Below are 25,812 nucleotides of genomic sequence, written 5' to 3'. Positions count from 1 at the left end.
CTACTTATTATTTGTTTAAAAAATAAATCCCAAAGCTTTCTCTAATAGTTACAGGTTGTGTGTATATAAGGAATTTTATAGTAAAGAAATAAGAAGACAGTGACAGAACTGAAAAAGAGTCAGCGCTTCCTTTAATGCTCATTGTTTACTCTTCATGTTTTTAGTGCTTTTATTGTAATTGGTTTGGGGTTTATGATGTCACCTTTTACTCATAATCAAAATGAAGTATTGTCATGGTATGGAACAAAGATTTCCTTACAACAATCCTAGTTTTCTTTTTTTTTTTTTTTCCCTCCACTTAGAAAAGTGACAATAATGGAAGACCCTGATCAGAACATTCACCTGAAAAACTTGTCTCTTCAGCAAGCTACCAATGAAGAGGAAGCCTTAAACCTACTCTTCCTCGGAGACACCAATAGGATGATTGCTGAGGTGAGAGTTGCTGCTGTAAATCTTACTTAACACCACCAGAGTTAAAATTGTCGGAAACCTCTCCATGAAAGATGTCTAGTTTGAAGTCTATGGAGATAAATTACTATCTTCTTTCTAAGTGTATTTCCACAGGGAAATTAAGTAAGCATTTCTCTGATAATAGCTTTCACTTTGCAAAGTGCTTTCTCTTTTCCCTTAGTGAATCTGATTGGTGGTTATTGATGTCATAACTTACTGCAATTAAAATAAGAAAAAAAAATTGCTCATAAACCATAGACTGACATTGGAATGTGACTTACATCAACATACATATGCATTTAAAGATTAGAATGCATGGTTTTACAAAGCATTATCAAATAGTCCCACAGAAGTACTAAATTGCCTTTGAAGTAGCTAGTGTAAGAGTCAGCAGTTCCTACTTTTTTCTTCCTATCACATAAACACATTGTGTTATGTACAAAAAAAGAAATGGTAGTCTGGAACACAATCAAAATAAATATTTGACAATACACAGAGACATGGGTCTTCTCACTGATTCTGGAAAATTCAAAGGAAGTGTTTCCATATCCAATATCTGTAGGGTTTTTAGGTTGGGTATTTTTTTCTTATCTTCCCATTGGAAATTGAATGTAAATATTAAAAGGGTACTGTAAAATGTGAGCACTGTCAATGTGTCTTTACTAAACACAGCTAATTCTGTTTTAGAAATCGTAGGTTTTCTTCCTCTGACCAAAAATATATGTAATGAATCAATGACAAGAAAGATATTTAACATGTATGAAATACTTAAGTAGCTATGTGTTCCTCCTGTCTGACCATGTACACCTGGGCCCAGGGGAAGAAGCGTTTCAAGGGACAGATCACTGTCTGTTGAAATAATATGCCTGAACAAGCCTCTATGATACAGAGAATTCCTCATGCTTTTTTAGTATTTCTCTTAAAATAGCAGCATAATGTAGAGCCAGTAGCTTCCCAAGAGCATGCACAAATTTCAAAACTGTAATCTTTATGTGAAATTGGTATGTCTGAACACTGCAGTTACATATGCGGTTAGCATTTGTCCTTTTTCTACTGAAAAACTGCTTAATTTTAATGAGGATGGGAATGTTTTAGTGTGTGGGTTTGTACCTATAATACTCCATTGTTTAAATTTGGAACACAGCTCATACTACATAGCATTTGTTGCATCATTTCAAATGTCCGCAAGCAGTAACCTTTTGGCAATGCTTAAGTATGTTTATTTCAAAAAAGAATGAAATTTCTGAACATTTAAAGATAGTTGTGAGGACTGACTTGTGACCTCTGAATTGGACTCATTCCCTTTGTATTTATTTTTATTGTCCATTAGTATTCTCAGACATATATTTAGAAAGCTCCTGGTAATGTGTGAATGCATTGGATGAAATTTGAAAAATAGAACTTGAATATGTGAACATAGAGATTAAATGACACTTTTGCCAAGAAGGCATGTTATCCATGTTAGAGCTGCATTCCAGAATGAAATACAATTTTCTGCTTTCCTTGTTGCTGTCAGTTGTTAATTTATTTCCAATCTGACAAGCCTGTTCTATAGTATTATTAGCACCAAACAGGATTATCATTTTAGCACAGGTGCTTTCATTTCCGTGTGTGGTAAAACAATCGTTGGTCATATGTACTACTTTGAATAGTCCTTAGAGTGCTTTGGGATTTGTACAGATAAAAGGCAGTGTATAATGTGAAGTTTAATGTTATTCTCACCAGGGAATATTAATTGCTTAAAATTACCTGTTAACCATGTTCTAACTGTGAAACTGCACTGGTAGTAAAAACTGCAAGGTACTAAAGTAGTGCTTTTAGAAATCAGGGAAGTGTCAGATTGCACCTATTCTGATACTTACATTTTCGTAGCAATAGGTTTTCAATTTCAACTGTCAAGTGTTCTTAAGTACACACCTGGAAAGCCCCTTTGCTTGTACCTTATTAATCAGAAAAGAAACCAAAAATGTATGAAGATCTTGCTTGTCTACCAGATATAAAAGCAGGAACCTCCCGTTTTTCAACTTACATAGCCTTCTAAATGGAATGGTTCTGTTGGAACTGGTGGGGTTTATATTCGTTGTGCAGATACAGACACTGTTTTCAACAGAGTCTCTGCTCCTTTAGACTTGCAGAGACTTACGACATTATCTGTTATAAATTAATAATGTGAAGACATCAGAATGTTCTACACAAGTTTCAGCCAGAGAAAAAAAAGGTGTTATATTGATTTATTATCATTCTTATAGGATACAATAGCTCTTTTCTTACCATCTAAACTGTGAAATGACTGAAGCTTTCAAAACTTCTTCCTACAGGTATCAATCTGATTGTACCTTGAGACTGGAGAAAATGATTTGATATCAGCTTTGTATGCTATCGTTACTTTTCTCTTTCACCTTGCCTTTCTTTAAAAATCTCAAAAGTTGGGAGGGAGAAGGAGGAAATAGAAACCCTTCTTAAAATGAAATCTTGTACATTTTCACTGAGACATTCCCTAGAAAAAAAGCCAGGGGGAGGTGTTCAGAATCAGTGTTCTTCATTTATGCCTCAGTTAGTTATGAATTCACTCACACAGGAATATCATGTTCTTCTGATGTCTAAATATTTTGATTCAAAGAGTAAAAGATTCCACTAGAACTGTATAAACTGTCAAGTGGAGATGGTTTGCAATATGGGCTGAATGGCTGCATTTATCACCTGTGAAATCTTTTTGTCTCAGCTGTCCTGAACTTTTTTCTGTATTTTCTGTATCTCTTTGGCAGCTGTAATCAACAACAGCTTCTGTTAGTCTAATGGTGGTTTTCAAACAGTTTTACATATGTTTTTCTCCTATTTAAAAAACTTTTTCCTTCTTAGGTCCTCAATTATCAAGAACTCAGTTTAGACCAGTATCATCCTATTTCTGGCTATTCTTCTTAGCGAAACCTGTTTATAATAGCAGCTGAAAAAAATAAAGGATTCAAGAAATATATACATTCTTGTACAGGGAGGAACTCATACAGTGTTTTCTTGGTTTAAGGTACTAATTATATTAAGCTAAATAGCTTACTTAGGCTCCAGCAAGTTTTTGACCTTTCATGATCTTGTATTCCTAGACAGAACCATTCGACTTGGATGTTTCTTCTGAAATGGCTGTGCTGCAGATTCTCATTTAAGTAGAAATTACCTTTTTGCAGCTGTTATATGAATAGATATAATGGTTTAAGTTACAAAGCTTCTGTACATTTTTCTTTTAGTTTCAGCAAACATAGGTATGTTCTGGCCCTGAAGAAAAGGGAGTCTGGGTTGTATGGTTTGAAATAGCTCTTTACATATTTTCCAAGAACAATCAAAACACTGATGCTTTACCAAGTCATGATCTTGAAAGAATTCCTCTTTTACCATGACACAAATGGGCAGCAACAGATGATTTGGCATTAATTCCTTTGCAGTGTTCACGTGATTTCACAAAGCGTCTGAAGTCTGCTTATGTGGTTTATGATGTCACAGAATTCCAGGAAAAATTATTTCTTTGTAAGTGACTGCAGCTCATCATTTGTTCTGTATATAACTTTCACAATAGCAACCATCTGCTGAGAGCCAGGACACTCTCCTCTTTCTTTTTTTTTTCCTTCATCACATCAAATTAGTGTGAGGATGATTTTATATACATATGGTTTGAATACTGCTAGCAATGCCAAAATGCACTCTGAAAGCTACTAGAAGAGCCTTGTAGTAGGCTCTGAGACACTGTCCAGAAAATATTGTTTGTTTGTTTTCAGTTTTCAAATTTTCTGTACAGCTGAATGGTGATACTTAGAAGTTGCCTATGTAAGGCAACAATCAAACGAACAAACAGGCTCATTTTTGGGCTGAAGATGCTGGCAACTTGTTATTTCTGTTGCTGTGTGGTTTGCATCTATTTGTGTGGTAAAAGTAGCAAAGTGTGTGGGATAATGCCTGCAATTAACATTTCATGATCGCATCCCATTTAACAGTTTAAATTTTTACTACTTTACATTTCCTGCAAGAGTTCTAATTGAGCTATATACTGGAGCTGCAAAGTGGAGATAGAATCATATTGTAAAAAGGAGTATCAATGTATTAATTGAAGCATGGTTCTAGTCTGAAGAAGGTCTTTATAAAAATAGCAGTTGGGGATGCTAGCCTATAACTTCCAGATCAGCTTCAATCATTAAGAAGTTGTGGGGAGAAAAGCAATGGACCCGTCCAACAAAAACTGCTTAGACCACGCAAAACAAATTGTGGCTAATGTATTGCTATAGCAAATAAGGACCTAATAGGCCAAATACTGCCCTGAGTTTTTGGAGCTCAAAATCCTGACATAATTTTATTTCATACTTTATTTTTTTTTTTTTGCCTCTGTTGGGGTTAAGCAGGTGTGACTAAAAGCACATTTTAAAATACATGAGTGTTTGCTGCATTGTGAAACTTAAGTTTGCTTAAGAATGCTTTCTCTGAATAATGATGATTTTTTTTTTCTGCTTCTTTCATAGCAACCTTTACTTTGTGCTTCCACAGCTAGACCTGTATTGATATTTGATCTGGTTTAAACTTGTCTGCAATATAGTATGACTGATGCTATGACTGTAGTGCAAAATGTCCTCAAATATCAATTCCGTTAAGGAGAATGTCCTGAAATATTAATCCCTTTGTGGATTTTGATCTGGAAAAGTAAAATATATGTTCCTACTGCACAGAACAGAAACTAGTAAAATTTTAGCTCTCCTAGTAAAATAAGTGAAACTGGCTCTGATTATTCATGGAATCAGAATTGCTGAATAAAGTACATTTTAACAGCATGTAACATTTTCTTAGTATAACTGCAATTTAAATATATTTGGGACTGTTTTGTTGCTTGACACTTTTCCCTAAGCCTGTTTATTTTCATTTCCATGCTACAGCTCACTGTCCCTTCATTTGTTCAGCATAGCCTCTGAAGGTAGCATAGCACATAACTGCACTCTGATGCTCATTTCACAGGATTGTGAAATGATCCTCAGAAATTAGGCAGTTAAGCAGAGACAGTTGCTTGCCTATATTATTCAAAAATTCCTCATCTATATAAACTAATGATCAAAACTCTTCTCCCTTTCCCTCTGAGCTTGGATTTATTAGGTAAAGCAGCCCAAAATAAAGTAGTGCTAAGGCTGTAATTTCATTACAGAATTTTCACCAACTACAAACATTTGCAGTTGCTGCACACCACCTTTTTGTTCACATGATGTATGCTACCATTTTCAGTTATCTAGCAGAGCTGCTTTCTACAGCTGCACTGTGACTGAATTGGGAAGCTGATCCAGGTTAAATATCTATGGTTTGCAGACATTTTTTCTTTCTTTCTTTCTTTTCTCTTCTGTTGTTTGTTTTTTTTTTTCATTGAGGTGGATCAGTTCCCAGAAAAAGTTCAGTTGTGCTGTCACTATTGAGGTTGGGAAAAAAGTATTGGGAAATTAAAGGGGAGACAGTTCAACCAAGAGGTATAGATGTTAATATTATTCCCGGTAAAGGATTGTTCAACTTGCTGTTAAGCAAGCCTTTCTGTTAAGATCTGTCCTTTCTGGATGTACTGCCTGTTAAAGTATCTTGGAACAACGATAGTTGCTTGCTTTCTTGCAGTACAATTTGTCCATATCAGAGTTATCCAAGTATTTGGCCAGATTTGAGTGCCAGGGAAACCCTTTTGGGTTCTTGCATATTTATTATAGATGTAATAGCTAAAAAAATTGTATAGGTGATTTCAGTTGCTAGATTATTGAGCTATATACAAAGCTAAAATTATATATTGAATAAACAGTAAGGGCTGTTCCTTTCTTTTCCTTGTAGACTCCAATGAATCAAGCCTCATCCCGATCTCACTGCATTTTCACTATTCACATCTCTAGCAAGGAACCTGGATCTGCAACTATTAGACGCTCCAAGTTACACTTAGTAGACCTTGCTGGATCAGAGCGTGTTGCAAAGACTGGAGTTGGAGGTCACCTATTGACAGAAGCCAAATATATCAACCTTTCATTACATTATTTGGAACAGGTAAAATTGGAACCGTGATGCAGTTTCTCCCTTTACAACATTGCTATTTAGCATTGCTATTTAGCAATATGCAGTGTTTCAGAAATCCTGATTCTAATACTTACTTAGAATATTTATGGCATTTTTGAAAAATGTGTGAGTTGATAGCTCTTAATTTGAAATATGATTTTAATTTAGGAAAAGCTTAACAATTAACCAGTAAGGTTATGGTAGGTATAAATGGTAGTAATTTAACAGTAGTTTTCTTATTTTATTTTGAATGCTTAAGATATTTACAGTAATATTTCTACTAATAATGTTCTTTTGTGATTTTCTTTCCCTTCCACATCTGGTAACAGAATGTATGAATCATTGAACTAAAGTGACTGGGGTTTAGGTTTTTTTTGCTTCGAGCATTGTATATTGTAAAATATTAGGCTCTTCTCTCTAGTGTTGTTTTTTTCCTCGACCAATGTGAATCTTCAGTCTTTCAGATAGGAGTTATCTCTGTTGGTGTATTTATGGACTACCACAATTGGGTTTGTAACAATAGGACTCTCAGATGCAACTGCAATAATAATAATGAATTTCCACAAATCTTTATTATTCAGCTGTTGTTACTGAGAAAGGTTTAGCATGTTGATTTAAGGCATATTAAAATGCCTATCTTCCTTTCACTGTTGTTTTTTATTTTTGCTCTTTGGAAAAGGCAAATATTGAGAAAGTAAATTAATCCCAAGTAATCTGACTAATTTTATTTTTTTTAAAAAAAAGAAACAGAATAAATTAAGGTAATCCCAAGTAATCTGACTAATTTTTTATTTTATTTTTTTTTTTAAGAAACAAAGAATAAAGTAAGGTAACGGTGGTGAATGGAAACTTTGAAGATAACCTATTCCAGTAGAAAGATTTGGTCAATAAATTATCATTATTATAAACAATAATAATTATTATTATTATTGTTGTTGCTGCTGCTCTAATAATTTTGTTATTGTTGTTACTATTATTATTATCATCATTATAGAGGTTTAATTGTTTTTCCTTCACTGATCTGATCTAATTTTCTCTTCATGACTGGAAATATATATTGCATTTTAGGATCCTCATAATTTTTTATGAATGCGACAAGTGTGATGTTGAAGGCTGTTCACACTCTCCTTCTTTTCTAGTACTCATCTCTTCTTTACACTATCCTGATAGACATGGTTTGTATACCATAGCATTCCTTCTTTTGAGGTATTTCTTTTTGGCTTCGTATTTGTGGTATTGCTAAAAGACATTTATGCCAATTTATAAAAGCTTAGTGCACGTCTTATGTCTTCCTGATCTCTTGCAATCTTTTGTATTTTAATGCAGTAAAACTCCAAGGGTAAGAAACGACAGTCAATGAAATCTCTTTCATGGATGCTGTGATATTAAGTTGCAATCACTGAAGAGTTTCAAGTGTGGATTTTAGACATTACCCCCTAAGAAATACATAATGTTGTTTTCACAGTACAGTAAATACTGTTCTTGTTGCCAGAAAGTAATTATTTTTCTGAGTTCTGATGGAGAATACATTTCTTAAGGCTTCTTTAAAAATGTCTATATACGATATTAGCAGGTCTGTGAGCCTGTCATTTTGTGAGAGAAATAAGGGAATGAGAGGGAGAAGAAAAAGTGCTCAAAATTAAAATTTAGATTTGTCCCTTTTCATTAATACTCCAGTGTAAGTGTGGCTTACACAAATTTACACTTGAGGAAATTAATAAAAGCATAAAATTTTGTGGGTGTCTGTATGTCAAAATTCTTTAAAATTACAGTTAAGAAATAGAACTGATTGTTCCACTTACTGTGAAGAAACTTTTTCATTTTTGTGTTGTCTTTTTCTGTTAACAAAAATAAATCCCTTAGATTTCATTTAAGCTATAATCAGAGATATTTCAACTGCCAAAAGAAGAAGCTTAAGGCACAGCAGATGGCAGCCAGTCATGTACTATTAAACTAAATTTTTTTCCTACCCCCCCCCTTACAGAAAAAAAGAAAAAAAGTCTGCATTTCAGTTGCATTCATGGAAAGTACAACTGGCTGGGATTGTGTTAATTAAGACAGTTTTCTAATACTGAATAGAAGTCTACTGAAGACAGTAAAAAATCGTTTTTGTTCAGTGGGAATTCGGCCATTAGTTACTGACCTTGCAGTAACCAACATTAAAGTACGAGGATTCCTCAAAATCAGCTTATTTACACGCTCTAGTAGTTAGATATCTACTGGTGTTTTAGAATCATAGAATAGTTAGGGTTGGAAAGGGCCTTAAGATCATCTAGTTCCAACCCCCCTGCCATGGGCAGGGACACCTCACACTAAACCATGTCACCCAAGGCCTCGTCCAACCTGGTCTTGAACACTGCCAGGGATGGAGCATTCACAACCTCCCTGAGCAACCTATTCCAGTGCCTCGCCACCCTAACAGGAAAGAATTTCCTCCTTATATCCAATCTAAACTTCCCTTTTTTAAGTTTTAACCCATTACCCCTTGTCCTGTCACTACGGTCCCTAATGAAGAGTCCATCCCCAGCATCCCTGTAGGCCCCCTTCAGATACTGGAAGGCTGCTATGAGGTCTCCACACAGCCTTCTCTTCTCCAGGCTGAACAACCCCGACTTTCTCAGCCTACCTTCATAGGGGAGGTGCTCCAGTCCCCTGATCACCCTTGTGGCCCTTCTCTGGACTTGTTCCAACAGTTCCATGTCCTTTTTATGTTGAGGACACCAGAACTGCACACAATACTCCAGGTGAGGTCTCACGAGAGCAGAGTAGTGGGGCAGGATCACCTCCTTCAACCTGCTGGTCACGCTCCTTTTGATGCAGCCCAGGATACAGTTGGCTTTCTGGGCTGCAAGCACACACTGAAGCCAGCTCATGTACATTTTCTCATCAACCAACACCCCCAAGTCCTTCTCTGCAGGGCTGCTCTGAATCTCTTCTCTGCCCAACCTGTAGCTGTGCCTGGGACTGCTCCGACCCAGGTGTAGGACCTTGCACTTGGCATGGTTAAACTTCATGAGGCTGGCATCAGCCCACCTCACAAGCGTGTCAAGGTCCCTCTGGATGGCATTCCTTCCCTCCAGGGTATCAACCGAACCACACAGCTTGGTGTCATTGGCAAACTAAATAATGGAGAGCAGGGAGAACCCTCTTTTAGCTTTGAGTTATGCCATTTCTAAACACCTTGCATAATGAAGTAGTCACATAAAATTATTTCTGTCAAGATGACAATGGGAACACAGTTTTGTGTTATCACACTTGATCTACTTGTTAAACATCCATAATACATTAAAAAACCTTGTATACAGAGCTATCAACTGCATTTATATCTTGTATATATCATATATACATCTATCATATATACATATCATATATAGAGAGATACTCTGTACCTACAAAGGCATGCACCCCAAAATCCCACTCTTTCCGAACTCTCCTTTTTCTATTAGAAGTTCCTTGACTGGATTGTAAAGGTTGATTTAGTGGTTTAAGTGAGATTTTATTAAACACATCATCTTGTGAGCTGCATTGTCTCTCATATGACAGTTCAGTGGCTTCTGTGTTATGAGACCTGGCCACTTCAGTGCCAGCATGGGAGGGTTCAGATTCTTCCTGGGCTACAGGCTTTCAGCGTGAACTTCAGAAAAATGAACTCCTCTGTAACGCAGCTCCCATTCTTAATGGAAATAACGTATTTTCCCTCTGTCTCTTTTCCCTTCATGTCTATTCAGATAGTAGTCTCTGTGTGGCAGAGACTGAGAAAATGTTTATTAACGTACATACTCGACTTTGAAGTTTCTATGCAATATTATAAACTAACAGTGATATATTTCCAAGTTGTAATAAATAAGAGTTGAAAATCTTGGTACAAGAATGCCTTTCTAGATTCCTTTAAAAGATAGTTGTTTTCATATTATGTATTTGACCTTCTTAGGGCTGCCAGTGTAAGATTTATAGAAATAAGACATTTTAGCTTCTGAAGACCAGTAAGAAAAAATAGCACCAACAAAAAAAATGATACCAAATTTTCTAAAATAATGTCTTTTAAGTGCAGTGTAAACAAAATTTATGCTGGTGTGTAACATTTGTAAAAGAAAAAAAAAATCCTAATCATTTTGGATAGCTTGCAGAAGTCATATAGCTACAGTCTTTTGGTACAGTTCTTGGCCAGATAACAGTTCAAATATTTGTATCACAACAGATCATGGGATAATCTAGCTTTTTATTTAATAATAATTAGGTCCCATAAAGTAAACAGCTGAGAAAGAAACTGAGAATAGTAGGTGTACCATTTCCTTTTTGGCCAAGGCATGCATATACTAAACTGAATTATTTCTTTCCAACAGTACATTGCAATCATGCACTCTTATTTGTGTTTTATTTTTCAAGACGCTTTCTCAGAAATAAATGTATTGATCCCTCTAAGAACCATATGCTTTAAGAATGTGTAATATTAAAAGCATGCTTTAGCAAGTGTTAAAGAAATTTTTACTTGAATACTATTCATACTTTATTATTATGACAGAAAAAATATGAAGAATAGTTTCAGTAAGTTCCTCTGTCTTAGGAAAGTCTGTGGGTTTTGGTTTATGGTGTTCAGTTTCTATGTTGCTAAGAGGCTGTAAAGCTAGGGTATGATAAAGTTATATTCATTTGGTCTTTCAGGTCCAGATCCTACGAAGACATATAAGCACTCTGAAATTTAAGTTGAAATTATTTCCATAAAATCAGTTTGCAGCTAACTGGATGTATAAGCATAGTTCTGTTGTATCAGAAGTTTGGGTTCCTGAGCAGATTTTTTTTGTTCTTTTTATGTATCAATCATTAATAGACACGTAAATTTAATTTTTTTTCCATTTTTTTAATTACTGTTTCAGGTAATAATTGCCCTTGCAGAGAAAAACCGGTCCCACATTCCTTATCGAAACTCTATGATGACCTCAGTATTAAGAGACAGCCTGGGAGGAAACTGCATGACTACCATGATAGCAACACTCTCTATAGACAAACGAAACATAGATGTATGTTATTTCTATCCATTTTCAACAAAAAAGCTTTCACTTCTCTAAAGATCCTGCTCTTCTGACCTTTATTACAGTTTGTAATTCAACTGTGTATGCTTTCATTTTTATCCTTACAGAAAAACATTTTGAATTTTTTTCCAGGAGATAATTTTGTCAGTGGAAATTTCAATAAGATGTAGACAAACCCTTTAACCCTTTAAGAAATGTGCTTTTCTCTAAGTAATCTCAAGCAACACTTGGGAAACAAATTGCACTTAGTAATGAGTGTTTTTTTTTATTTATTGTTTTCCTGATGAATAAATCTTTGAGGACATAATGGTAATATCTATAACTGTTTACTTCTTTGGAGTCATGATTTCACTGAGTATGACAGAAAAGTGGAGAGTTTGTTGACAGGGTAGAGGGAATTGGATGGGGTGATTTGAGATTCTTTAAAATATTTCTAATACTTTTATCTCCTTTCACTAATTTCCTGTGCTGAAAGTATATATAGTGATGATTTCTTCTCTTTGTTTACCAAAAGAGCTGTATCACTCATCACAGTGCTGTAGTGAATGGGGCCAAATCTGGCTGGTGGCAAGCTGTGTTCTGCAGGGTTCCGTTCTAGGCCCAGTTCTGTTCAAAATATTATGAATGATCTGCATGCAGGAGTTGAGGGCACTATTAGCAAGTTTTCTGATGATACCAAACTGGGAGGTGCTGTTGACTCTCTTGAAGGACAGGAGGCCTTGCAAGAGGAGTCTATATGAATTGGAACACAAATACAAATTGTCAAAGGAGTGGCTGCAGAGCAGCCCTGCAGAAAGAGATCTGGGTGCTGGCTGGCAGCAGGCTCAATAAGACTCATCTCTTTTTCCCAGATTCTTTTGCATTTACATACACCTCCCTAGTCTCATTTTCACAAAAAAAAAAAAAAAAATTTAGTTAATTTTCTCTTTTTCCCATCATTCAAAATTTTTACCTTCTGAGGCTTTCTTGCCCTTTAGTGCCAGCTGGGGACTAACTTGAAAAGCAGTTGATCAGGAGATTGGGTCAATAAGAAATGTACTAGGATTTGACAGTTTTATATGTCACTGTCATTAATATGCTACGCTAATTTCCCTTGAATATCCTTGGTTTGGAACATGAAATAATAGATTATTACAGTAAAATATGCAAAACCCAGAAATGTAGTTTGATGACTTCATAATCAGTGTGTTCTACTTACCTCGGGGTGCAAAGGTAGGTGAATTTATTTTTCCTTCTCATTGTTTGTTTTTCCTCCAGGAATCTATATCGACCTGCAGATTTGCACAGCGAGTTGCTCTTATCAAGAATGAAGCAGTTCTTAATGAAGAAATTGACCCCAGATTGGTGAGAGTTGTCTTGGGGCAGAGGGAATGGGATTGCAATAGTTTGTGTATTAAAACACTAAGAAACAGTGTCAGTCCTTCCTTGAGACTGGTACGAGGAACCAATTAATTTTTTTTTTCGTTTCATATGTAGCAAATAGTATGTATCATATGTATGTATGTTCATATGTATCATAGCAAATCACACAAAACTTTCTTCCATAGCCATAGAAGCCTTTGACTGAGGCTGAAACGCATGCAGGCTCCTACATTACTACATTTGCCACATCCTGTGGAGCTATACTGTGAGCTATATCCTGCGGAGTTTGGTATGTCTAGCTCTGCAGGATCATTTAGCAAGTAAAGCAAAAGTGGATTCATGCGAGTTAGAAAATCATCCTCTCTTGTGGAAAAGACAGGGGAACACAGGTACCTAGATTTTATATGGCTCTGTGCTCATTGAGGAATTTGTTGCCCATCTTAACCACGTAAAGTATATTTCCAGGGTGCAACTTGTTTATTCAGTGAAGAGCTTGACTACATCTTTTTTCATTAAATCAAATGCCATTTATTTCCAGTATTTATCATCTGTAAGTTGAATGAATGCTTTATAAAGGGAGTGCATAATACCTCTTGACATATCTGACTTGTGTAAATTATATTCTTCATAATGGAGACTTCCTGGCTGTGTGTCTTACTAAGAAGATGAGCTTGTACTCAATGTACTTTATGAGCAGCACAGCTTATGATCAAAGCATTTGTTTTAAAATGAAAACCAAGTTGCTGAGGTTAAATTAATTCTAATTTCCTCTAGCATTCAGTGTTGTGCTTCTGTAGATTTTTTGTTTGTTTTAATAATACTTGAAAATCAGTCTTTTATCCATATACTGAAAATTTGTGTTGTTGTCTCACTAAGGTTAACCATCCTAACAATTTCAGCATTGAACAGGGATGATGCTGTCAGTTCAGCTTTTTCCGTTTTATACTCCAACCCCAAATTTTGTTTTATTGACTCAGTAACTGGCCCAGACTACATCAGAGTGTGCCACCAGAGTGAGGCAACCTAAAACCAGGTTAAAATGTTTGACCTCTAAGATTTGTGAAGCACTCTTGCAACATCTGTAATTAACAAATAATAATAATTAACAATTAACCTTAATAGATTCTCATATAAAATACTGTAAGTTTGCTTTTCATATTTATACTAGTAAGTGTGTACCCAGTAAGTTTATAGTTAAAAGAAATAATCATATGTATGTTTAGATTATTTTGAATTGTGAAATAAAAATACTCATTTAAAGTTAGGAAATCATGGTTAAATTTAATCATTAAAAGAAACACAAATGTTTGAAGGAATGTTAACATCCAGTGCAAATGTGTCATCAGTTTCAACAGTCTTGTTTCTAGAAAGTGCATGCAATCAACAATAATTAATTTTTCCTTGAAAACTTTCTTCTCTTGAAAACTTAGTTTGCACATTGAATCAATGTATTCATATCCATCTAAAAATACCATTGGATTCTTGAAACATTTGAGCCATTATAAGGTGATGCACTAATAAAAAGTTCAATCATAAAGTATCCATGAACTTGCTCATTTATGTTTTAGACTTAGGGATTGTCCCTGCTTTGTAGAATTTGGCCTTGGGAAGCTGATGATTTGTAAAATACCATTTCATACAGGCACTTTTCCCAAAGGTACAGGCTCCGATAATGAGCTATTAGAATTTAAAAATTAAGTACAGTTCTCCAAGTCACGATTGCAATCATTACTATTCATTAATGCAGTTTAATGTTAACTTACTTATTTGTTGTTAGCAATGGATACATCCTATAATTATAGTATGCTATAATTCTAATAAGAGTGAAAAGTTACAAGCAAGAGAAGAAGAGTTAAGATTAAAGTACTAAGATACTATTTTGGAATTTCTGTTTCTTTATAAAAAAAATCACTTTTGGTGTGTATTTGTCCTTTCCGTAACAAAAACATCACTTCTATTTCAAATGGGGTTTGGTTACTAACAGGCAAAACTGATAGTCAGAAAGTCATTTTTATTCCTATGGCAAATTATTTTTTCTTTTGCAAACAATCTTTCGAACTCCTGTACAGCCGTGTCTTCTAACACATAGAATTTAGAGGGTTTGGAAGACTTATCTTGTTTATATAAATGGAAAAGGAAAAAAAAAAGAGCTTTGTATATTTAAGGCACTTGGACTGTTTTTAAAAAAGAGATGTTTAGAAAAAGAGAAATTCAAAATATATTATTTCTTTCACTCAGCCTTCTAATGTGAAAATCATAAACTAGCTATTAATCTATTGGTGGTGCTTGGTTTCTGCCTTGCTGTTTGTAGATTATTGTCCAACTGAAAAAGGAGATCCAGGAGCTGAAGGATGAGCTTGTGCTGGTGACTGGCAAACAAAGAACATCAGAACTTTCACAAGAAGAGCTACTTCAGTAATGGCTTACATTGTTTTCAATTTCTTATTGCGTGTTGATATTTTTAATCAGTTTCTTTGCGAGCATAAATATTTAAATTCATCTCAGAGTTTTAAACTTCTCTGAGTGAGAATAATAACGTGAAGTTAGGTGCCAAGTTAGGATGGCAGTTTTCCATGAAAAGCTGTATGAGGCTGCTGGCTGTGTTTTTGCAGCCTCAGCTTTGAGGAAGTGGAGTAAACGCAAAGGACGGGAATGCCTGTTAGATGCCAGGCAAAAAGAAGTGTTGTATAATAGTGCGGAATTAAAAAAACAATCACAGAAGCGGATAGACAATCACAGTAAAATTCAAGAAATACTCTTTTTTGCTGAGAAGGATCCTGCTGCACTGTTAGTTTGATGTAGGCCAAGAGAAATCTTGCTTTCTGATACACAATTATTCAATGTCTTAAAAGCCAAATATTAAGGTTTTTTTACTGAGCATGCTATTGAAAACACATGATTAATTCACATAATTGTTGTAATATCTTGCAGCTTTTTGTAACAGATCAATAGAAATAGGTAAGAACTTTCTGTATAATCTAGAAGTGTTTATTTAGGTCTAAATGTTCACAATAACAAATTCAATACCCAGTTCTGAAAATTTAATTGATTCTGTAGGATGAACCTATTTAATATCTCTACCTCATCTGTATAAAGAAAGTAGAAACTGTCTAGAAACTTTGATTAGTATATTAATGGTAACTACATTGAAGCTCTGAGAGATTTTAGCCTTAATTTAATTTCTGTTAGAACTGATCCAGAAGAAAGCTAAAAATGCTAATAATTTCCCCTGATGTCCAGCAGATTCTGGAGACATGAGGACAAGCTTCAGCCTTTAAACTTGAGTTTCTCATGTAGATTGTTGTCATTAATTCTTGGTTTTGATTGTTTTATTTAATTCAGAAACTAAAGGCATCTCTATCAAGGATGGGGAGCTAGATAGCATTATGTATATATTTTGTTTACATTGTTAATCTGGGTCATTTTCAGCATAGACAGTTACCAGTATAATCTTCTAATGAGAAATGTCCCTCAGTTCCTACTAGGTTAATATTTATTTATCATTCTGCAACAAGAACATAACAGGGTAGCACTCTGTGACAAAATCAAGCCATAGAAAGAAAATTATAGAAATAACAAGAACAGAAAGGTATCTCTCTTATTTATTTATTTATTTATTTATTTATTTATTTATTTTACGTGTAAAATTAAATGCCCTTATTAGATGGTTTCTTTTTACCCTGAAGGAACCAGTCTTTAAGAAAAGGAATGACTCTCAATGGCTATTCAGATATACTTAAATAATATATATGTAGTCATTTAAAGATGCACTTCCCTAACATTCGTATAAAAATTTGTCACAGGAATCTTCCACTCTAGTCTTGTTTATTTTTTAGTTTTTATATGTAAACTGGGGGTTTAGAAATAATTTGGGTTATTTAGGCCACACTCATGAATCTTACTTTCTAAGATTTCTATTTGCCATGAATGGCAGTCTTACAAATGCAAATGGTTTCACAGTTAATGAAAGTGCTAAATATGAATATGCAAAGAAAAACTAGGAATGTATCCTCTGCATAGAGTTGCACTATCTGGGAGGCCTTATTCCAGAAATACGTCACTAAAAAGTGTGTCGGTTTTCCTTTTTATATATATAGCACAATATATAGTGCATTACATTATCTGAAAAAGTTTCTTCTGAGATCATAGCAAGTAATTTTGCATTCCATTCCTTCAGAAATTAGCACGTAAGATACTTTAATGAATTTCTACCTGTAAGAAGAAACAGAAGGAAAAATAACTTTCAAGTACCTCAACTAAATTAGGACAACACAAAATTTTAGGGTTTTTTAAGTTTATAATTTATCTTTACTTAGGCTTATGTGGCATGTGTGTTCATGTTTCAGAAACAAGTTCTTTCTTGGTACATACGCTGTGCAATTAAAACATAGAATAAAGTTTAAGTACTGCTGACTGAGGTACAATACTTTTCTTGAGAACCAATAATAAAAAAGGACATCAAACAATTAACTTCATCAGTCATAAATGCCATATAGTGACCTTATTCAAAGATAAAGATTTTTAATATAGACTTAAAATGGAAAAAATAATTGGATATAGAGTTTTTATGGGTAACAGTTTCAAGCAGAGAACAGAAGGTACTGCTAGAGAGTAACTGTCATGCACATGAGTCAGACTGGTTTACTAGTGATATGTGCTGCAGTTGAATAGAATGTTGAGAAATAAGTCAATCTTTTTTTTAACAGTTAAGCGGAGTGTTCACAGGTAAACAACTGATGTGAGCTAAATACCCAAATGAAAATATCATGAAATGATAGTATAAAAAGCCGCTACTTCAATGAAAATATCTTTCTGAGGTTTTGAACATGTATGCATTTTGAGCTAGCTTTCATAGGGCAAAATATTTGTGACCATGATGGCTTACATCTGCCTGAGTCTCCTGCCCATAAGTGTCCTGAGCATGTAAAACCAACAGATAATATCTCAGTGTTCTGTCTCCAGTTAGAGCTATCGATACATAACACAGTAAATCTTTATGACAGTTCTGTTTATTGAGACTGGCCATCTGAGTTTGGAGCTACTCGTTATCTGGAGAGTTTGTTGAAATTAAAGAAAAATACAGAAGTAAGTAGTCCAAATAGACGTATTGACCTGGATGAAGGCTGATAAAATCACGTTTTACTATTACTGGAAGATATCTATGTTGTTGTTCACATCTAGTTTCACATCTCTAATGAAACCTAAATAATATTACTTATCAGGAGACATATGGATTGTTATGACAGACAGAAGAGGAAAAGAAACATGCTATAGGTGATAATGAAGCATACTGTGTTGCACTTTATTTGGAGTGTTTTTAAGGGAGTGCTGTAGGGAATTCCAAACAGAAGAAATTATTAATTTTTTTCTGTGATTGTTGCTTTTTTAATATGCCAGAGAGGAAATTATAATTAGGGTCAGTATGGATTTCAAATACTGTTTAGGCGTATCTTAGGGTATCTTCTGTTTAAACTTAAAGAATCTGTATCTTGACATGTATATGTATGTGAGTATACATATTGTGTATATATATAAATAATCCAAGTTTACATAGTTCTTTTAAAAATCCTTTAACAAAAGTCTTAATCTGATTCATTTTATTACAAACAAAGTAATTAATAAGGAGAAGTGTTACTGAATATAGTCTCATTAAAAAAATGGATGTGTGTTAATTCTTCTGATTCATTATATGCGTTTCAAGGGAGGTCATACCAATATTAACCTGCTTGAAACTATTTTGTGCCAAATTTTTTATTTATTCTTTGGTTTGGAACACAGACGATGAAAGGTACAAAATATGTTAATAAAACTGCAGGCACCAAGTTCATATTTATTTTGTTGTCTCGGCATAAGGCCTTCTGTCAGGCAATTTTCAGTAGAAGGTGGGTGCCAAAATGAAATTGGTTCCAGTGGTACATGTGTAGATCCGATAATATTTTTAGTCTAATAAAATGGTTATAGTAATACATAGGGGTTTTTTCTCTCTACATGTGTTGCAGGCAATACGTGTTAGTGATTGCCCTGGAAATAAGTATTAATATTATGTTAAAACTATATTTTATATGTTTCTTGGCGTAGTAAGTCAAGAAATGCCAAACATTTCCTACAGTAATGGGCTTCATTCCACTTGTTTACTTTCAGGGGTCTACTCTCTCCAGTTAAAATTGCTGGATGTTGGAAGTTAGTATGTTAATAAGCTGTGGTTCATTCTTCATCATTTTATTTTTGGTTTGGTTTGTTGTTTTTTTTTCCCTTATTTAAACAAGTATGTTCAGGGATTTTTTAATTTTTTTCCCCATTTTTGTTATTCGTGTAATGGAAGGGAAAAAATATCCTGTCAAATAGGCTTTCCTCATAACCACTACAATGTCACATTGTCATTAACCAAGTCTAAAACAAAATGGAAAACACACTCTTGACTTTTATGCTGAATGCTAAGTTATAATACAGTGCAGTTTTTCAGTCCTGTGAATAATGCTACAGATGTCTGGAATTCTTACTTCGGAATTCTTACTTCAGAATTCTGTCTTAAATAGTAATGTCATATTTTTTTATTTTATTATTTTATTTTCATAAATGTTATACATGAATTCTGCTGTTCTCATTTTGTTTATTTAAAAAACACAGCATAAAAAGTTCAGCTAGACTACATAAGTGGTTCAGAAAGTAGTTCATAAAATGCTTCCAAAGTCTGAATTGCTTGCTTTGGATCTACTTTGCCATCTACTTCCTCAGCTGTAAAGGGCTGATCTCTAAATATTTATTTGAGTTTGAGAATTAGCTTCTTGTTTAGGGGAGAAAAAAAAAGATAAAGGAGCACTTTGGATTATTTTTTAAAAATATAGAAAATAACATCATACATCCCCAATAAAAGGAAATCGTACTCTTACTTGCTTCTGTATTATGCTTTAGAATTAAATGGCTTTCAAATGATTTTGGGAGGGTTTGGGGATTTTTTTTTTGAGAAGCATGCCAGAAGTAAAAGGGCAAGTCCTTTTTGTTTGAATTGTTTGGTATTTTTTTAAAAATTGTTGTTGTTGTTGTTATAAATGATCTCACTAGCAATTTACAATGCGTGCCCAGAAAGTCAGGATTTCAAATCATGGTCCTGTGTTCCAGAGCACCCACGCTTCCAGAGCTTTTGCCAGATGGAATTCTCTAGGAACAAGGCTGGAAGTACTGGGTTAGCACTTCAATTTATTAATAACTTTACCTTATTTCTTTCAGATACATATGTTATTACAGACACTTCTATTTTTTACTTCAACAGTCATATATTGTTCATCTCACTCAAGTCCTGGATATCTCATTACTTCTTTCTGTCTTTCATTTTTTTGTTTCAACATTGTGACATCTGTATGCTATCATGTTATTAACAATATTGCACTGTTGTATGATATAGAGCTTTAACAGTTACTCATGCTTAAGCTGTTGAGCAAATAGTTTCATTTACAAAGCAGAGCAAATGTTCTTATTTACTGATGTCAGTGTTCAATTTCAGTTGCAAGGTGGAAGAAATAGAAGCATGTTCCCTTGCCTTATGTCAACACAGCTCTGCAGACAGTGGATTTGTGCAGAAGTTAGCAGACTGACTGACATAAGCTCTGTAGGCAAAATCCAAGAGAAAAGAAGCTACCTTAGTTATATAGTCTTAAAATGTCTCACATTAGCTTCTACCTTAGATACCTGGTTTAGAATGCTATTAAATCAATGTATTTAGCTAGAGGACATTTTTTCTCTTACATGTTATAAAACCTTTAGTGACAGCACAGGAAGTTGAATTCCTAATTGCAGGTATGTAAGCTGGATGCTTAATAAGTATAAATACTTTTCTGTGATCTTATTATTTTGTTTCAAGACCACTGGAAAAAAAAAATCTTATTTAAACTGATCACATTTTACATCAAAATTATTGAGAGATAATTTACAATTATTTTCCAAGTTTAGCAAGTTTGGTTAATTGGGAAGAGTGGGACGGTATGTACAATGTCCTGCTTTCTAATATTCAGAAGTCATCTAATGTGTGGTTTCAAGAAAGGTAATGAAATATAAGATAACTGATATTAGCAAGATATATGGGGAAAAGATAGCATAGCTAAATTTTATTATTTAGATATTTGAAAAAAATCTTGAAAATCTTTGAGCCAATTTCCAAATGTTCAAAAGCAGCTTTTTGAATCTCACTGAAATTTGTTGATGATGTTTATGCAGCTGAGTTGCATCTGAAAGTGCTGCTAAATACCTGCTTGCAAATTTTGGCACTTTAAATACTTTTTGAAAATTGCTTTCTTCTGAACTTTTACATCTAATTAATAACCTTATTAATGCACTTTATGCATTTTTTTTTCAGAACTGCTGTCTTCTATATTTTAGAAATGTTCATCCATATGAGTCCTTTTGACTTCCTGAAGTACCCGTTATGCTTGTCCTACCTTATTTTTTATTTTAAGTTCTTGCTATCTTCTACTTAGAGATATTTATAATTTTTAAATTTTGATAAACTGAAGCTTAGTGTTCTTTTGCTAGTTTTAGATATACTCCAGTTATTTGAATCTGACTACTCTTACAGATATAAATATTAGCTGGCAGTAAGTAGCATTTTGTTATGTATGTACTTTCAGTCTGCTATTACAGAGTGCCATTGAAAAAGGAAATTATCTACTCAGCAAGCTACTTGACATGTTTCTTTAAAAAAAAAAAAAAATTGTATATGGAGTGTTAGTTTTTTCTCCTGTATAAGCCAGTTTTGATCTCTTTATAGTCTATGCCAAATCTTCCCTTGACTTACCTGTACAAAGATTTAGATCTGTCTGCGTTTCATCATTGGGATGAATGATTTTCAACTGTGTAGAAACTCTTTACATCTGTTTATCACATTCTAGCCATGTAATTCAGAAGAATCTCCTCAAATAAGGAAGAGCAGAAATGGCTTTGCCCATATGCTTAACAAAAAGGAAAGGAGGGGTTTATATCTATAATAGGAGTTCTGTGCTTCTCTACTGTGCAGTGCAAGTCTTTAATGGTAATCATCTTTAAGTATGTTACTGTTTGTTTGATTGCTTTACAAAATTAGAAGTCCTACTGTCAAAATTTTATTTTCAAACATTTTAGTGCTCTTACTTCTTATCTACTAAGGGAATTGTGTGAAGGCTTAGGTAACCGGTTCCACTATTTAGTTACCTTAATCATTATTGTTTCATCTAGGAGTTAATCCACTTTAGTTAAATTAGAGGTTAAGCAGGTATTTCTGGAATATAGAATATAGCATTATCCTCTGCATATGTCAATTATATGTTAGGCAATTACTTTCATGTTCACTACCCATCAGTAATGTATTACAGCTCTTCTCAGGGCAAGTTCAGATGTGTTCTGTGTAATTTATCTTCTTTTTCATGTCATTAGTATGGCCTGAAAACATGAAAATAATGCCTGGAAATACCTTCCCTTTTTCCTTCTGTCCTCCACAGCATTATTGACAAAATTTTCTGCTTAAAATCTCCATGGTCTTCCCATACTGATGCACACTTGAAGATAACTTATGCAAACGGCTCTTATTAAAGACAATTCTGCTTCATATAATGTTTTTTAGCTAGATTCATAAAATATGTGGAGATACGGAGTTACTTCTTTTTTAGTAACATAGGCATAATAAAAACACTTAAAGATAATTTTCAAAATTAACATATAAAGAAATTGGTATGAAGTATGCTACCAATAGAAAAGCTATTGCAAAAGTCTAGGTAAAAAAGCTTCTTTAATTGAAGCAACCTCTCTGATTACTGCAAGTGTTTCTGTGACTTCTTTGTTTGCAGCTTACTATGTTTCATAAACCTGGATTTCCATTTTGCTTGTCAGAGTTCACATCTAGCACACAAAATTCATTGTACTTAAAGTGAACTTAATTTCGATACATAATATAGAGTGTCAGTGATCAGGGAAAAAAAAAACAGTGATTAGTTAATAGGCACTTTCTCCCAGAAATGAATCATGACACAGAAAGCAAGGTCAAAATGAGTCCTTCCAAATCTGTGTTTTGAGACCATGCATCCTGCTTGCCATTGAGAGCTCTAAACTTTAAAAACATACTCTCAGTTGGAGAGGAGTGCTTTTCTGATGCATTTCAGCTGTGTAATTTGCATCCTGGTCTATGCAAACATATGCCTGATTCAGAAGTGGATTTTCTTTTTCTAAATATGGAAGTCTGTTATTTAATAGATGGGTGAATTCTGGAGCTTGGCTATCAGAAAAATTGCATGGAATCTAAAGTAGTGTGGATTGAAAGCTTTTGTGATTTCTGTGTGGTCTAAATGGTAATCAGGTTCATTAAAAAATAATTTCTGAAGCACAGAAAGTAACAGAAGCGAAATAAAGTTGGTAATATAAAAGCTGTGAGCTGCAGTACAGGGTGTATTTACGTTATTTACACAAAAACTGTAAAGAGAGAAAAGCTAGACCAAGAATTTGGGCCTGATTCACAGTTACTAACCAGAGAGCATTGTTAGTTTAACATTTTTCCATACCAACTGTTTATGACAGTTTTACGGTGAGTTTTCTTCCCACCACCAGCATAAGAACAGACTTGTGCTTGACACAGCTTGTGTTTGCAAAGTCTGATACTGTGATTCAAACTCACCTGGATCAGCACTGTCATACCTTTCTTTTTGTACTAGGTTAACATATAAAATACCACTATCAAAATGAGTTTTAAATTAAACTCATGAATGACTTGATACTGCCCCCTAGGCATTCACTTAGAAATTTTTTTGTGTTTGTGAAATTTTTCACTCATGTTTTCTGGTTGTTTTGGGAGTTTTCTGATGAGAACTGAGAAAGAAAACTCTGTTTACTGCTGTTTTCCACAGAAAATGGGTCTTAGCTTGATACTTCCATATTCTTCCTCCTTTGGGCAATTTCTATTGGGAAAACTATTTTTCCTGATACAGCAGGGTTCTGGCAATAGGCTTTAGCACACCCTTGATCTTAATAGTATAAATTAGGCCTGCTGTCCCTAGAGCAGAACCTCACAGTTCTAAAAGGAAGAATAGAGGTGTATGAAAAATCCCCTTTTTAAGCTTCATCTACTTTAATAAAATTAATAATAAATATTCAATGGCCTATAACTTCCTTTACCTAACCAATATACAAGAGAAAAGGAAAAAATAGGGAACTATTTTAGTTACCCAGAAATTAGAAGAGACATCTTCATCTGATTTTAAGTACTTTTTTTTCTGTCATGTGAAATTACCTATGATTATCCATGCTCCAAATTTGATTAGCACAAGTTCTGCATGGAAATGTTATTGGACGCCTTAGTATGCTGGAAGTAATGAAGAATGCATTAGCTGGCTTGCTAATGCTATTAACTGCAACAAGTAAAATACTATTAATTTAATACTTGTTTCTACACAGAAATAGATTTTTAGCAGTTATAAAATACACTTTTAGAGCTGCTTTTATGTTAGTTTAGAACTTTCAGTGCAAGTATCTTGTGGTTAGATACTTCTATTTCAGATCAATTTAGCCTTTTCTGATGTAACTGACCAGTATAACAAAAATACCTCAAATTTAGAGTTTAAATTGACCATCTTACTTTAAATGGGTACCGAATTTAAAAATTAAGGTACATGCTGCATATTTCCACTGGAAAATTCAGCTATTTTCAATTCTGTTTGCAGCTAACCACATAATTTCATTGAATTTCAGTTAATTAACAGTCTCCATCATTACTTTTTCCCATCAAGCTGAGTGCAATTCCCCTTTCTAAGCTGAGCAGTGAGAAGACTGAGGCTGAGTATTTTTTTAAGGTGTCTTCAGTGTGAAATAGAATTCCTGGTGTGGATCTTCAAGTGATGCTATGGAGACCATCTCTTTATTCAGGTTTCTGCTCCAGTGAGTCTTTTTTTTTTAACCCTTCTCCCACGATTGTTTATAGTCTCCTTTATTGTGTGAACATCTCTGGAAATCGACTGGAATTAGCGTTGTTTTTTTTCCAGTTGTAAAACTGCAAATCTAACTACTGTATAAATGGTCAGAGGGCTGGAGCACCTCTCCTATGAAGACATCCTGAGAGAGTTGGGCTTGTTCAGCCTGGAGAAGAGAAGGCTCTGGGGAGACCTTAGAGCAGCTTCCAGGGCCTAAAGGGGGCCTACAAGAAATCTAGAGAGGACTTTTGACAAGGACATGTAGTGAGTGACAGACATGGGGGAATGGCTTTAAGCTGAAAGAGGGTAGACTTAGATTAGATATTAAGAAGAATTTCTTTACTGTAAGGTTGGTGAGACACTGGAAGAGGTTGCCCAGAGAAGCTCTGTCTGCACCATCCCTGGCAGTGTTTGAGAGCATGTTGGATGGGGCTTAGAGCAACCTGGTCTATGGGAGGGTGTCCCTGCTCGTGCCAGGGGTTGGAACTAGATGAGCTTTAAGGTCCTTCCAACTGAAACCATTCTATGGTTCTATGATTCTATAAATCACTTGAAAAATAATGGTTAACTAAGGTCTGTTTATTGAGAAGAAAAATTTCAAGTTTCATCTGTATCATATTGTCAGTTCATTTTTTACCTTTGTTTAATACTTCAGTATACTGGAAGAATCCCAGAATATCCAGAGTGTTGTCAGACTATGTTTATTTTAGAAGAGTTCTGGTAATTTTTACACAGAAACCTAAAAAAATGTGAGGGATGCAGTGATTTCTTTTGCTGGTATGCATGAGGGTTATCATTGTTGCTCTTTTTTTATTCTTTATTTTGGTCTTGTTCATAGTGTTTAGACTTGATTGGTCTATTTTTGTTCTAATTCTTAAAGGTGAAATTTTACAAATTTATCAAAAAATACACTGAAGATTCTGCTACAATTGGCAAGGAGGCTGAATTGGTTATAATTTCTGATTTACATTCTGCTATTTGAGACTTGACTCAGTCTTCTAGTG

General features: G+C 34.4%; 1 protein-coding gene across 9 annotated transcripts in view; it reads left to right on the top strand.

Moving 5' to 3' along the window:
• Positions 1-25,812, top strand: part of KIF6 (kinesin family member 6) — a 149,535-nt gene that overhangs the window by 32,366 nt on the left and 91,357 nt on the right. For all 9 annotated transcript variants that reach the window (XR_008975014.1, XR_008975013.1, XR_008975012.1 and 6 more), the window contains exons 6-10: positions 303-432; positions 6,280-6,486; positions 11,370-11,513; positions 12,783-12,869; positions 15,199-15,302. Coding sequence is in view for 4 of the 9 variants with exons in the window: in XM_057429992.1 (XP_057285975.1) it covers positions 303-432; positions 6,280-6,486; positions 11,370-11,513; positions 12,783-12,869; positions 15,199-15,302 (672 nt within the window). In the remaining 5 variants the exon portion in view is untranslated. The remainder of the gene's footprint in view (positions 1-302; positions 433-6,279; positions 6,487-11,369; positions 11,514-12,782; positions 12,870-15,198; positions 15,303-25,812) is intronic.

This window comes from Pezoporus wallicus, unplaced genomic scaffold, assembly GCF_028554395.1.
Source record: "Pezoporus wallicus isolate ANWC-B61680 ecotype Strahan unplaced genomic scaffold, APGP_CSIRO_Pwel_v1 contig_5353, whole genome shotgun sequence".
NCBI classification, from domain to species: Eukaryota; Metazoa; Chordata; class Aves; order Psittaciformes; family Psittacidae; genus Pezoporus; species Pezoporus wallicus.
This window is presented reverse-complemented; position numbering and strand designations above follow the sequence as displayed.